Source organism: Manacus vitellinus, unplaced genomic scaffold (genome assembly GCF_001715985.3).
Source record: "Manacus vitellinus isolate BGI_N305 unplaced genomic scaffold, ASM171598v3 scaffold_4_pilon, whole genome shotgun sequence".
NCBI lineage: Eukaryota > Metazoa > Chordata > Aves > Passeriformes > Pipridae > Manacus > Manacus vitellinus.
The window spans coordinates 33,772,091-33,786,748 of NW_021940604.1; the positions used below are offsets into that span (position 1 = coordinate 33,772,091).

The window sequence follows — 14,658 nt, forward strand, 5'->3', positions numbered from 1 at the left end:
CAGCAAAGAGTGTATCTGAGTTCCTGAGAGAGCCAGTGAAAGTGTGAGTCTGGGGAATTGCTGTAGCTGAAGTGGGTTGTCAAAAGTGATTGCAAAGCACTTTGCACACATTTAGTATTTTGTAAGTTATAATTTGGAAATATATCAGACCAAACCAGGACCTTCTGGTAGTGAAAACATGGAATAATTCAGGCTTGGTGTTTTTATGGACCTAGGGGAAAAATCTGTATCATAAATCTAAAGAAAGAATAAGTACAAGATTTAAACATAGGCAAATTCAGAAATCTTATCCAACTGATGGAACGTGGGTAATTGAAATGGATAATGCTGGAATCTAAACTGATAATCTAAAAAGCATGGAAGGAAGAGGTTGAAGGCTTGTTTATGTTTTGGCATATTGAATTTTAGAAAGCAGCACACTTTCCGAGTATCAGCTCATCAACAGAGTTGAAATGATGGGCTCTGGGAGAGATTGTGGAACATGATGATAGAAGTAAAGACAATGTCCTTTTTAAAATGTCAGAGCACTGTCAGGATATAAAGGAAAAATATAAAAGTGCTAACTAAAGCTTTAAAAGATACTTTTGAAACCTGACTTCCCAGAGTAAACTTTTTCAGTTGGAAACTATACACTTCCTTTGAGACTAGAGTATCCCTTTTCTTTGATACAAAAGGGTGTTTCTTTAATCTCCTTATGTTTCTTCAGTCTTTATGTAGACATGGACAAGTGGATATGTACTTCATATGCTTGGATTAATCTTCAAACACTGCATTGTTCTCCCCTTCTTATTAAATAAGAGTGTAGTATTGTAGCTTGCTCATGTAACAGCTCAACCATTTTTTTTAACAGACATTGTTGAAAGATCCTTTGTATATTGGGCTGAGACACAAGAGAATTAGAGGTCAAGCCTACGATGATCTTCTTGATGAATTCATGGAAGCTGTGACTTCAAGGTAAGTGATATATCTGTGCTGTTCCTTGATGAATTCCACTATGAACTTCATATTGCCAGAAATAAAGGTCAGTAGCTTAAGAAAGGAAGACAGAGTTGTTAGGTTCCAAATAATTTTTATTTTGAGCATACGATTTTATGAGTTTATAACTGCCTTAACTATTTACCTTTAATATTGCAAATATATGAATTCACTGTATGAGTGGTAAAACTCATCTTGAGATGAGCGAACACATTTGTCAAACTTCTTTTTCAAGATTTGGATGGCTAAGTATTTGCCTAATAATTCTCTATGCATAGTGCTGTGCCTACATGATTGTCTCTGTGATTTCATATGTGAGATGTCACCAGCCTTAAAGAAGATCTCACAGTCGGCAACCACTGCCTCTGCTCCCACCAAAGCCACAACAGGACTAAGCTTTCAGTGTTTTAATTTTAAATGTCATGGTATGGACCTATACCAAGTCAGCTCTTTCACTTGCTTCTTTTTTCCTATACAGAAAGTAGTTAAATGTATTATTAGACCATGATCCATAAAATAGTTCTCGTTACACATCAAATAAAGTTTGCTCATATTTTCCTTGTTTGTTAAAATATTTGGAGTTCTAGCCCTGCATTCAATGTGTATACCTAAAATAGCTCAAGTGCCAGGATCCTTAGCAGAATATGTTTTCTGCATCTACATCCCAAAGTTGAGGCTGAACTGTGGAACCTGGTAATACTTTCCAGCTCTTCAGTCTTGCCTTGTGCCCCTCAGCATTTTGACTCCATGTTGTGACCTTACCTGGACAAGCACAGCCTCTGTTCTTCCTGACTTGGTTGCTGTACAAAAGAAACTTGGCCAAGCAGGAGGTATTAATTTCCATGCCTGAAACACGTATTCCTTCATGCATTACTGTACTCTTCCCCATCATCCCCAGTTAGCTGCCACTCCCTTGTTGATAATCTTGCTATGAAAGTTGCTAGTTTGGCTCTATCCTGTAGTGTGTTTCTTCCTCTGCAGAATATTCCATTTCAGATAAAATTGATGCACCTTCCTAATAGATTCACGTCCCTAAAAGAAGGTTTAAAGCATTAAGAAATTGCTCTGTGGTCCATGTTTTGAGAATCTCTAACATAATGCATTCCCTAACTCACCCTTTCTTTAAAATGAACCCTTGTTCTTCTTACTGAAGGATATCATCAGAGTCAAGCAGAAGATTATCTCAGTAATGTTTGAAGGTCTGGTTGACATGTTCTTTTTACTTAAACATCTTTAAAGCTCTGTAATTTTGAGCAATTTTGAGCAATTTGTGTTTGCTTGACCTTCTGAAAGATCACTTTGTTCTCATCTAAATCGCTCATGGTCAGCAATAGTGTAATTTATTTCATGTTTGAAGTGGGGCTCTTAAAAACTATAATTCAGACTTTATGTGGCTTACTTATGAACTGTGTTGGCTGTACTGTGACATCTATGTTGATTATGATACTTAGTTGCTAAGATGAAGGGAAAAGTGATGTAGTTAAGTCAAAATCAAGTCCATTTGATCAATAATTTCACATGTTCCTAAATTTGAATTTGTGTTTAATGTGCCACTGGCAGACTAAGCACTTGCAGCTGATTCTGGCATAACAGGTCTGACTGTTAAAGATGCAGGTCATGATTCCCTTGCCAGCCATTGTGGTGATCTAGGTAATTGTATACTTTGGTTAAATAACAGTTACTTTTTCCTTATGAAAGTTTCTATTATGTTTTTCCTCTTTTCACTTTTCTTAGCCTTCTGCTGGCTGTTTCACTGAGGGAATATTTGCTTCACTAATCTTAGATACATGTTTGGTCTGTTAGATTTTAGGTTAGTCATATTTATAGTTAGTTATTGCCATAGTGCTCCAAAAGAAGCATTCTTAATTAGCATTGCCTAATCAGTTCCTGGAATGGAAGAAGTTTTGCAGAAATCTGTTGTCGTGTTTTCAGTACATCTCCAAGACATACATAACCATGAACATTGTAAAACACAAGGCTGTCGTATATTTTTAATAAGCCTAAGTTAAAGACACGGTGATGACAGATATTTTCAAGTTGGAAAACTATGTGAAATACCTATTTTAGATCTTTTTCACCTCCATAATTCTCCAGAGAGGCCAAATGCTAATAGAAGTGAGAGCCAGGTTTTAGCAGCACTGCCTGGGAGCAACAAGGAGCAGGCAGCCGTACAGGGCGGTGCACTTTGTACAGGCTTTCATTGGCTTCCAGGGAATTTTCCTAGACATGCACATCATCTTGATTGATTGTTAAATTTTGAAAACCTAGATTTTTATAAGCTGATGCAGCATAATTTATAGTGTTTCATGTTGAAACATGACCTTTATACAGTAAATGCCATAATGTTTAATAAAGAAAATGGTAGTTTCATCAACTGCAATACTTTCCGCTTCTCAGCCTCCACTATTCACCCCCAGAAAGATCTTCTTATGAAACACAATTATTTATGGAAGAGTCAGGATTAAAAAAAAGCAAACCAAAAAGCAAACCAACAAACCCACAACTTAAACTGTCCATTACTAAAAGATTTTGGTACAGTATCCAGTACACTATCATGGCAGAATGGAACTAGTACACTGTGATTTTTCCCAGATGTGGGAAGGCAGAAGCATATGGAAAGTGTCTGGATTTCTCTTGACATGAATCCAGTGAACAGCTTTTATTTATTTACTTATACATTTATCTGTTTATTTATTTATTACCCGTGCCAGCAGCTGCCCTCTCTGAGGGCATGTACTGTAATTTCTCTGGACGTTGCCAGGTGTTTCTTGCTCTTGTGTCATTGTGGTAATTTAGGGGAACAGGAATATTCTATATGGAAGGAATGTTTTGTTACATGAAGGAAAAATGGACAGTTGTCTTCGTCAGTGAAGAACATAAACTGGAATTCAGAAACGTTTGTTAAGTTTCTATACAAAGAAGTAAATTTTTTCAAATTACAATTTGTTCTTAAATATCTATGTTTACAGAGGAAACTCTGAGAGGAGGGATTTCTAAACAACACTTTGGTAGCTGGGATTGATCCACCAAGACTTCCTGTGTAACTAGAGAAAATAACTCTATGTTTTTTGTACCATTTCCTATTTCTTCCCTACTTGACTGTGATAATGCAAAGAGAAATATATAAATGGCCAAGAGGTATTCATGTACAGTAGTGAAGGGATTATGGAAATGCTTGAGAGAAAAATATGTAAAACAGAGATGGAACAAGAAATTATAGAAGAGGAAAAAACACCTTTTCAATGAGAGGGACTTGAATTGTCTAATACAAGAAATAGATTTAAAGGGGATGGAAAGATTTTTCCACGTTTCAAATGATATTTCATTTTCACAAATCTGGTAAAAATAACTCCACCCTCAAGCCCTCCAAAAAATGTCAGAGTAGGGAAGAACAGCATCGTACCAGCTTGCTTTCTGCTGCAGGTCACCTCTGGTGGAAGTCATTGTACATTGGGCAGGGACAATACTGACTTACACCTCTGGCCTGTGAACAGAAAGGAAACTTAGAAAATGGAAAGAATCTGATGGAATTCCCATGGTTTGTTTCCTTGCCTACCTACCACAGCCCCAAGGAGCTGGGTGGAATTATTATTCTGTTGTGAGCTAAACCCCATGGATTTGTGATGTGTAAAAGAAACCCTGTATCACTGAAATCATCTTTCTGTGTGTGTGATTGTAAGTTTTCAGTTTCACTTCAAGATGCAAATAATAGTGGTGGACCCTTGAAAAGTAATACCATGTGTCGTCTACATTCTCTTCTGTAATCATATTTTGATTAAATCCTTCCCTGCTCTTTTTATATGCTGTGCTTTTCTCAAGTTTGTGACTTATAAACCAAGCTGCTGACAATTGTAATTCAGTATGTTCCATCCTAAATTACCATGATGTAGTCATTATTCCTCATTTGCCTGATTACATTATTCACAGATGGTAGCAGTGTTTCATTTCACTTTGTGTGTTACTTTAAAACAGTGTTTTATGGTAAATATGGTTTAGCTAGCTTTGAGAACAACTGTAAAAGCAATGTATCCACAAAATACAAATACAAAAATGTTTTAATAGATGCTTTCATTTAGTAGATTTCATTAGAATATAGTTCAATTTGTGAATAAATAAATTCAAACAGCCCTCTTGGCAAGAGAATATACTAGCAGGAAGTCAACTTAAAAGGTGCATATAGCTGTGCATCATTAAGGGAGTGGCTGGACACTGTGGTGGTTTTGACATTGTGTTCAAGCACAGATTATGAGTACAAGAACATTTGTGTCTCTGTTCGCTTTTGCTCTGTAGTGGTGCAAGACCAAGACTTATGTCATGCCTGTATGTTAAAGTAGCTGTCAGAACACATGCAGGAAGAAATGCTACTGCAACAACTCCCTCCTATGGCAGACTTTGTGAAGACCTTTCTGTTTATAGGTTTTGTTGCTTAGTGGGACTTAAGCCCTTGGAGGCAATTTTTCAAGTCTATGGCTACCCGCTCCTTCCATCATTTAGCAAACATTAACTTCCTAGTGAAGATCCCTGTGGACAGCAGGATAGGAGAAAGGTGGGTCCTGGGGCAGTAGCCCCTAGACTGCCTTGACTACAGCTACAATTGTTCTTTGAACCCACCCCCTCAGTTCCTTCTTGTTTTACATCTGAGATTGATGTCCAGTAATTAATTGATGGGCTTGCATTCTTCCTGAAACTGCCTGGACCCAGACTTCCTTGCCCACCTAGACTCCCAGGTGGACTTTGCTTTTATACTCATGGGGTAAAACCATTCAGGAGGATCCTTATGGGTTTTGACTATTAAAAAAGACCCTTGAACTAAAAAAAAACCCCACATTGTGGTTTTAAAACAGGGACTGTTGCTTTGGATAATGGAGGGTGCTGTGGAAGAGAAAAACTCCAACAGTTACATAAGCAGGATTCCTTTTTTTTTATCCTAGTTCAAGTAACTGTGATGTCTTGCCTGAGGAAAATTTTGGGATTGACCACATGACTTGTAACTGTTATCACTTGCAACATTTAAATTGTTAACAGATGATGCCACCTCTAGGAAATTTGTTGGAATCATCCTCACCTGCCTGTGTAGGGGAAAAAGAGAAGTAACCTCAGTGTAGTGCATTTTTTGAGATGGGATGCTTGTGTGCACATTTGACACTCTTCAGTTGCCAAAACCAGGGGACTCTACCATGTCTTCTGGGTAGAAAACATCTACTGCTGTGTGTTCTGTTAGGTAAGGGGGGGTAGGGTTTGTTTTAGTTTGATTGTTGGGGTTTTTTTATTATTATTTAGTGCCTTTTATCCCTCTTCTTCCCTTTCTTCAGTTCATTTGGTGGTTAAATAGTACCTGATTGCTGGAAATGTTACGAATGTATGCTTAACAAACTTCTTGGACACAGTAAGGTATAAGGAGAAGTGAGCAAAATTGTGGCAGGATAGACAGACCCTAAACACATCAAGTTTATTTGTAGAGAGAGACCTATTATTGTTTGGAATGGGAGACCTTAGAGAAATTCTGAGCAAAGATCAGCAGAGGAACCTTGAAGAAATAAAGCCTCATTGATCCCTTATAGAAAACACAAAGTAATGAGCGGGAAAGCTGTTGATTTACTTTTGCCAACAAGATAGAGTGGGGGAATATTTTAGCATTTTTAATATACTTCTTGTACCAAAATTAATTCTGGAGCTCAAATTGTATGTATTCATCTTCTAATAATGCTCTTCTACGTCCCAGACTTGCTGCAGCCATTCAAGACCCAACAAGTGAAGAACATGCTGTTCTTAGGCTTTTCTTCTCCAAACTATTTTAAGAACGGATTTTTCAAATGGAAAAGGCCTGGGTAATCTCAGTTACTTTCCTTCATCTTTTATAGCTCCAGCAAATGGTGGGCAGGATTCCCAACAGAAGTTAGCTGGTGCAACTGTATTGTAAATGGAATGAATGTTGATTTATTTGAATAATTTGTATGAGTGTAATATTTTAACAAGGTATATATTGTTGTTACGGAAGTACAGTAGTTTTCCAGGCTGTTAGAAGCAGCAGTTTCATATTTTTTTCTTTTTTTTTTTCCCCTTTGGAAACTCTAGTAAGTAAAATATCAAATTTTTGGCTGTAATTTACATCAGAATGCAGTAACTTATCTGTGCCTCTTATCCCAGCTCTGTCTCTCTCCTGCCAGAAGTCAAGAATTATTTCTACCTATATTTCAACTCTCGGGAAAACTTTCACTCGCTGTCAGTCTGGCTAATGGGATTTGGGTACCTCAGTGCTTCATCCCTCTCTGGTCCTTTATACCAGACAACAACACTGCTGTGCTTTATTCAGAGTATCCCACCTGAACTGCTGCTGCTGAGATTCCTGATCCATGGCAGTGGGTTAGTCCATGCCCAGTGTTGCCACTGCTGCCTGGTTGCCTACAAATAATAAGCCATTTGTAAATATCACTGACATAACCTAGTCATCGTTTGGTTGTTACTAACTTGTTTTGCCACTGGCTGATTTAGCAATAAACCATCCTGGCTCACTGGTTTGTATGTCAGGTACTTGCAAATTTCTGTATAACTACTTTTATGCTGTTTTTCGTTGTAGTTGTACCCTTTAAAAATAAAATCTAGCATGAGAGATACATTGCCATGGATCCTCAGTGAATATCCTAGAACTGAAATAAATGATTTTAGATCTTTTCATACCCAAGTAGCAAGGTTTTTTTTTTTCTTGTAAGAGTTGTCATTACTGTATTAAAAATTGACAGTGACATTAGACAAACACCTCTAGTCCCAGATTAGAGAAACTACAATATTCCCAGAATTTGATTATCCATACTCCTTGAGAATTTTGCGAGACAGAGCGCTTGCGAGACTCAACAAGTTTTTGTGCAGTCTTCCCAGGAAATTGCAATGGAAACTTCAGTGGCTTCCCTGACCATCCTAAAATCTGCAGTAGTAATCCATATATCCAGCTATATAGCCTATTGAAGTGTGGACATACTGCATTCTGAAAATCAGGGATACTTCTCTTTTGGTGCTTATCTGTGGAATTAAATGCTGACTTGTAAAATGCAAGTATTCAACTATGTCCTGAGATTATGGCCATGTTAGTCTTTCAGCTGTGCAAACCTTGTGATATGAACTCTCAGCCAGGGTTTTGAGACTGGGGTTGGAAAACATGCCAGAACTGAATTTTGGAGTGTCCATTGTCAGTTGAATGCTTGGGACTGCCTCTCTCTTGCTAACCCAGCAGTGTCTCTATACCAGTTTCTTGCCAATAAGGCATACTGAGAGCTTGCTTAATTGAAGGGAGCTAAAAACTGATGCTTTTAATTGCAAGATGATACAATTGATTAATTTTACTGATCCTTTGCCTTTTTATTTAATCTAGAGGTAAGGAGACAGTATTTGGTATCCTCAGAATTTTTGACACTTTTTGGAAATTCCAGATACCCATCTTTTTTTTGCATTAGCAATCACTAGTGTTTATACACCCCTGTAAAAAATATTAGCCTGAAAATGGCTGAAAAATGCAATATGACACTTTAAACCCACTACCATATGTAAGTGCAGTTAACTGACACTTCACTGACACTCACAGTTGTGCCAGTGCTAACAACTTCTGAATAAATCATGTTACCTCTTTAGCTAATGTGTTTTTAATTGCAAAATTATAAAAGTTCTTTGCAATTCTGTAAGTGAATTTATTTGAATAACTAGATTTTTGGAGTTGCAAAGAATGCTGATTGTGTCCCCAGAAGCAGATAATAGTGATCTGGTAGGTCATCTTTATATAACTGGGGGTGTATACGAGAGGAAAAAGTAACACGTTTTGAAAAATAGACGAGTTTCAGTGATTCAAAGATGCTTTTTTTCTTAATCCCTTACTATTTCAGATTTTCTTAGTAATTTTGTGGGAAGAATTTCTACTGCTCTCCCTGCATTGGCTCCTGCAGAAGAAGTCTTTACTGTTTTGTCTCTGACGTGTTGTTACTTTGATACTTCTCCTTCAAAAAATGCGACCTAGCTTAGTGCAAAACCAGAAAACTGTCTGTTTCAAACATTATACTTTAGAAAAAGCGAGAGAAGTGTCACTTAATCAGCGAACTGTATGTCAGAATTTGGTGGATTTTGTCATCAAAGTTCATCACTTGCTGGTCTGTGGCAAGTCTAAATGGCTACTGGAAAGAGATCGCTGGCAGGGATTGCTGAAAATGAACTATGCAGATTTTAATAAAAATGGAGTTAAATACAGCTAGAAAAAGTCAAACCTTCTTTCTAGAATCGTAGAACCATAGAAGATAATGTTTCTGCAAATGATTAAATGATACTATAAAATTAATTTGATTATAATTTCTTTGTGAATAATTTCTACTGCTGTAAGTAAATTCCTTTTTTCCCCCCTCTTTCCCTACTTTAAAAGACCTTGATGGAATAGATATTTGGAATCATTACTCTCTCTCGGGATGAAGCTCTGATCTAGAAAACATGCCCAGGAGTTATTTTTCCTTTAACAGAACATATGAATGGGAACAAGCTTATTTGTGTCTGTTAGATAAACTGAAATGTTGGTATGATAGTTACTAGTATCAGAAGAGTCTTCAAATCTGAAAGTACATTGAGAAAAAATGCAGGAAAAAACCTGCTCTTTTAATAAGCCATTAGCCATCACAAAGAATTAAACTTATATTGTGTTTATTTCAGGTTTTGTATAAGCCTTGAAAATGTTTAATCAGCTTATTTTTTGCCTACATGTCATCTGTGTTTGTGGTTCCATACTTGGAAACAGAAAACATTTGTGCAAGTCTGTGAAATACTACAGTTCTCACAATAATCTCATATCTCACATGCTTTAACCAACTGTGAGAATCTCCAGATTTATCAACAATATTTAAGTCCACTTACTTACATATACTTTGGTCCTGCACCATTAAAATGAATGTATTTTTATAGGGTTTTTTAGCCTTTTTCAGTAGCTTCAGAATAGAAAGCCTGCCTTGTTAGAGGTTTTGCATTTGTCAGCCCTGGCATCATGTGAAAACCTATGGAGTCCATTTCTCTGGCCAGACATAATGGTCCAGACATTTAGAGATCTTTTTACAATATCAAGTTTTTATTAGAAGTCTTTGATTAGTCTTTTCTTCTGAAGAATTGATTATGATCTGAGCACATGTTTGACTTCTGGAATTTCCTCAGCTGTGAAGCAACAGTGATTCTACTGATTTATAGTGGGAAAACAGCTAGTTAAATCATTCATCCTTCACGTTTATACCAGCTGATTTAAGAATGCCATAACAGTTACAAAATGCTATATTAAATTTGTTAATGATTCTAAATTTGAATTAAAACCATGATTTTTCAGTTTAAGGCAGACTACACAGTTAGGGTTTGTTTTCTTTTCTTCGTCAGAAAAGTATAGAAGCTGTAGATTATATATGGAAAATATTTTTAAAGAATGATATTTTCAGGATAAGAGAACTTAGTGCAGCTGGTTTTGTATATTTTCCAAATCAGATTTCGAAATGGAAACCAGCTGCTCATCTGTTGCTCTTAGCTAAAATGCCAGCATATGCCGATTGTCGCATGGTAGCCATTTCTGAACTAATGTACATGAGGAACACTGGGTATGATCTTGATGTCAAATTCAGTTGCACATCCTCACCTAATCGCAGCACCATCTTCAAACACTGCAGGCCCATGTCCTAAAGACACTTAAATGATTTGTTTGCAAAAAATCCAGAATCAATGAGGAAATAGTGGTATATTGCATACACTGTGCACTTTCAGCTAGCTTTCCACCTGAATTACTCGGCCCCTTGCAGCTGTGCTGTTCAATTGCATTAGCAGACATCTCCATCTGAGCAGGCAGCTCCTGAGCGTTGATCTCTGGGCATAAGAACTGGCACCGCTGTGCTTTTGTCCCAGATACCTTCTCTTCTGAGCTCCATAGACAGGGCTGCTTTGAGGCTGGCCTTAGGCACAGGAAGGAGAACAGCACTGGAGGCAGGAAGAGACAGGCTACGTGGCTTTGGTCTTGTTATCGGTGATTTGTCAGCAGTGTGGGATTTATGTATTTTTAAATAAGAACTACTTTTTCAGCAGGGGTGCCAACAAAAAAATTAAATCTAGGTCATACTGTTAATAGAAGTCAAACACAAGGCTGCAGTGAACAGTGCATTCTTAAGGCCTTTGATTTAGACTTGGGGCCAAGTTCATTTGGTCTGGATGCATTTTTCATGTTTAATAACTATTCATAGGGTTTGTGTAGGGCTAAATATTAGTTCATATTAGTTCATTTTTTTCTCATGCTATTAAACACAAGGTTTAATAAATTAGGAAAATTTAAAAGTTTTGGTCAATAATAAAATATACTGCAGCATATTTACTTGTTTTATTTTAAATTATATATTAAATATTATGGAAACACTCTAATTGTTGTACATAAAGCATAGGAACATTACAGCACATAAAAAAGAGGTTTGCTTAAAATAATTTTGAGTTTGCCCAGTTCTCCAGAAAACCCTGTTTTGGCTTTTTTGTAGACTTCTAGGAGACTTTTTTTTAATCACAGAAAAGGAATTTCCATACTTTGTCCTGAAGTTACATTCAACAATATTCCTGTTACAGTTATTAAATAAAAAAATTCTAGTCTTTGATATCTACCAAAGAATGTTTTGGGTCGGAAGGGACGTTAAAGACCATCTTGCTCCAACCCTCCTGCCATGCCCACTAGACCAGGTTGCTTAGAGCCCAATTCAACCTGGTCTTGAACACATCCAGAGATGGGGCATTCACAACTTCTCTGGACAACCTGTTCCAGCACATTACTACCCTTATCAAATCCCTTCTCAAGAGCTTGGCTTCATTATTTGCTTGCATGGAGGTCCCTGGATGCTGAATCTCCTAAGTCTGTTTCAACAAAAGAGCTAAGTAAGAGGGTTGATTGGTATTCAAATATTTTTCAGAATGACTATCACCATTTTCAAGTTACAGCTCTGATAAAACTTTTTGCCATCTCTTGTACTACAGTCAGCTTTTGGATGCCCTCAAGGGCACCTCAAGGTGCCTTGTGCAAATATTCAGCATTGGTGGAAAACCTCTTCTTCCACAAGACGTGGTAGCCATCGTTCTGCTCCTCTAGGCTTTGGTTGTATTGCAAAATATCAGAATAATGGACTTTGTAATTGCAGCAGGTGTAAAACCATGTTATGGAAAAAACCTGAGAGCAGAGGACAAGGAATTGCCTATTTCCTGTGGCCCAGGTATCTGCATGGCATACTTAGAATAAGGTGCTAAACCAGATTTTTTTACTCTGTATTTGGGAGCAAGAGGTCCGGTGGTCAAGAACAAGGAGCTAATATGAACAGTTGAAAAGGACAGTGGAGCTATAGTGTTTTCTCAGTTGAGGCTTGTTGGCAGCAGGTTTAGCTTAAAGAGCAAAGGCAATGTCAAAGAACCACTTAATAGAACATGGGACAAAGCGGATTTTTGACAAAGAACATAGTGTGTGCTCCAAAGAAAACCACTAAACTAGTTTCAGCTTATATAAGTACTGGTGCAGTTTTTTAATGTTCCCGTTTCTGTCACCTTGCCTTTGTTAGAAATCCTACTGTGACTGGAAAACATGGGGAATTCACCTAAGTAACTTTTTTTTTTTTTAGCGTTACCAGTCATGGAGGTTTAAAGTAAAGTTCTATGCCTTATTTGAGTCATTGGAACAATTGTTTTCCATGTAGGTGTTTTAATGGGGTTTCAGGTATATGATTGAACTCCACTGATATAAACTAAGCAAGGTGATAAATATGTTATCAGAGTTTGAGGAGACTTTTTAAAAATGCTCAGTCATATAAGGTAAAACCTGAAAATGCGTATTAACTAAACTGCCCAGGCTGTTCAGGTGCTTTCTATTGCATTTCTTTTTCTGGGTTACAGAACTGATCTTAGAACTTTAGTCTTTCTAAGAGAAATGGACAAGGCTAACTTTTGCCTCTTCACATAGAAAAAAGTGTCTTTTAGAAAGGGCATCAAGCCCTACTCCTGTGTCCAGTTTTAGAAGTCAAATGTGGATGTATAGCCCAAAGAAGCTGAGTCATCTGTTTATGTAGAAACAATAGTAAATATCTCCTTTGGATCAGAATGGCTGAAATGGAAAGCAATTCCATTTTTATTGTAATTATTTTCATTAAAAAAGAAAATGCTTTTAATTTTAGGCAGCTTTTGGTAGTAAAATGTTCCTAAATTAAAAGAGACTAACTTTTAGAAGAAGGAGCGGAAAACAAAAGCTAGCATGCTACTCACCTGTTAGTTAAAGGCAAGGCTGTGCTATGAACTAAATTCGAAGTTTTGAGCAGTGCTGATGGTACCAAAATAGACCTGGCTTATATTGCTTTTATCATTTTGAAATGTTATGCAGTTTATAGTAATCATAAACTTAACTACCATCTATCCTATGAACACTTCATTTATAGCACCTGATGTAGAGATTGTGCCTGTGGATGAAGATTTTGTTTAAATATGACATTTACAGGAGCCTGTGTTCCCTCGTTTTTAACAAGGTTAACGTTTGTTTTTTCTTCTTTAGTTATTAGGTAATAAAGTCCAGTGTTCTGCTGCTCAGAAGTGTCACTTTGAAACTGTTAATGCAGGCATGGCTGTTGTATCCTCAGAAGAAGGATGTAAGGGGAAATAGTTCTCTACTGGGAAAAATTTGATATCTTCTTTTTGTATGCTTTGCTTTTATGTGTGCTGTGTGAGACCACCAATGGGTTATACTTTTTGTGCTATACAAAGTGGTAGCTGAGGTTCCTGACTTTAAGGACCATTATGAGTGAGTGAACTACACCACCACTAAATTACTGCAACTTCTATCACAGCAGTGCTGTAAAATAAGAACAGTGAAGGCATCAAAAAAAACCCCAAAAACAACCAAAACAACTAATTTGCCAACAAAAAAACTAATTTGCCAGATTTTCTGGATTCAAGCATTCCTCATAGAGCATCTGATGGCAGAATGACATATTTTTTCTCTCAATATGGTATAGACATTAGTTAAGTTTCCAATGTTATGGCACAATTATTTGTGGTCTGCTTAATTTTTTTCCGCCCTTGGTGGGGCATTGGTAGAAGCTTTTAAAAACAATAACCTTGTCTTGTGTGATGTGGCTTGGATGCCTTTTGCTTAGCACAACAGCACCCCACCTCACTGGTAAATGAGAAAATGAACCCTCTTGCTGTCTGCAGCAAAGAATCTACCTCAGCTGGTTAGCACAAAATATTGTGCAGTCTGAGCAGTGCCTGAGCTTTAAGTTAGTGTGGAAATCAGACCTAAGGGTTCTGAAAAGCTTGCTTGCGTGTAATAATAGTCTGCAATTCCTCATTGACTCATTCCACATTTTTTGTCTCTTTACTTCCTATAGCTGCCTTCTACTAGTGGTATCTCATCCTGTTGCCTTTTCTTCCTGTTTGACTTTTGTAAATTCCAACTCTGCTTCCTCCTTTATTGCCCACTTCTCTCTGGAGAGGTTTGTTCAATCCTAATCCTGCCTGTGTTCTTAGCCATTTTTGTTCCCACCTGTAATTATCTCTAATCCTTCTATGTCACAGCTGTTCCCTCTTTTATATCCTCCTCAGTTGTTCATTTGTAATTCTAAGTATGAGGTTTTCTAAATATGTTAGTTTGGTTATCTAATTCATTTAATGATCTCCTAA

At 37.1% G+C, this 14,658-nt stretch overlaps 1 protein-coding gene across 1 annotated transcript in view; it reads left to right on the plus strand.

The window, feature by feature from the left end:
* ME1 (malic enzyme 1) overlaps positions 1-14,658 on the plus strand; it is a 165,101-nt gene that overhangs the window by 87,743 nt on the left and 62,700 nt on the right. The window contains exon 6 of the mRNA XM_018078070.3: positions 851-954. Coding sequence (XP_017933559.1) covers positions 851-954 — 104 coding nt within the window. The remainder of the gene's footprint in view (positions 1-850; positions 955-14,658) is intronic.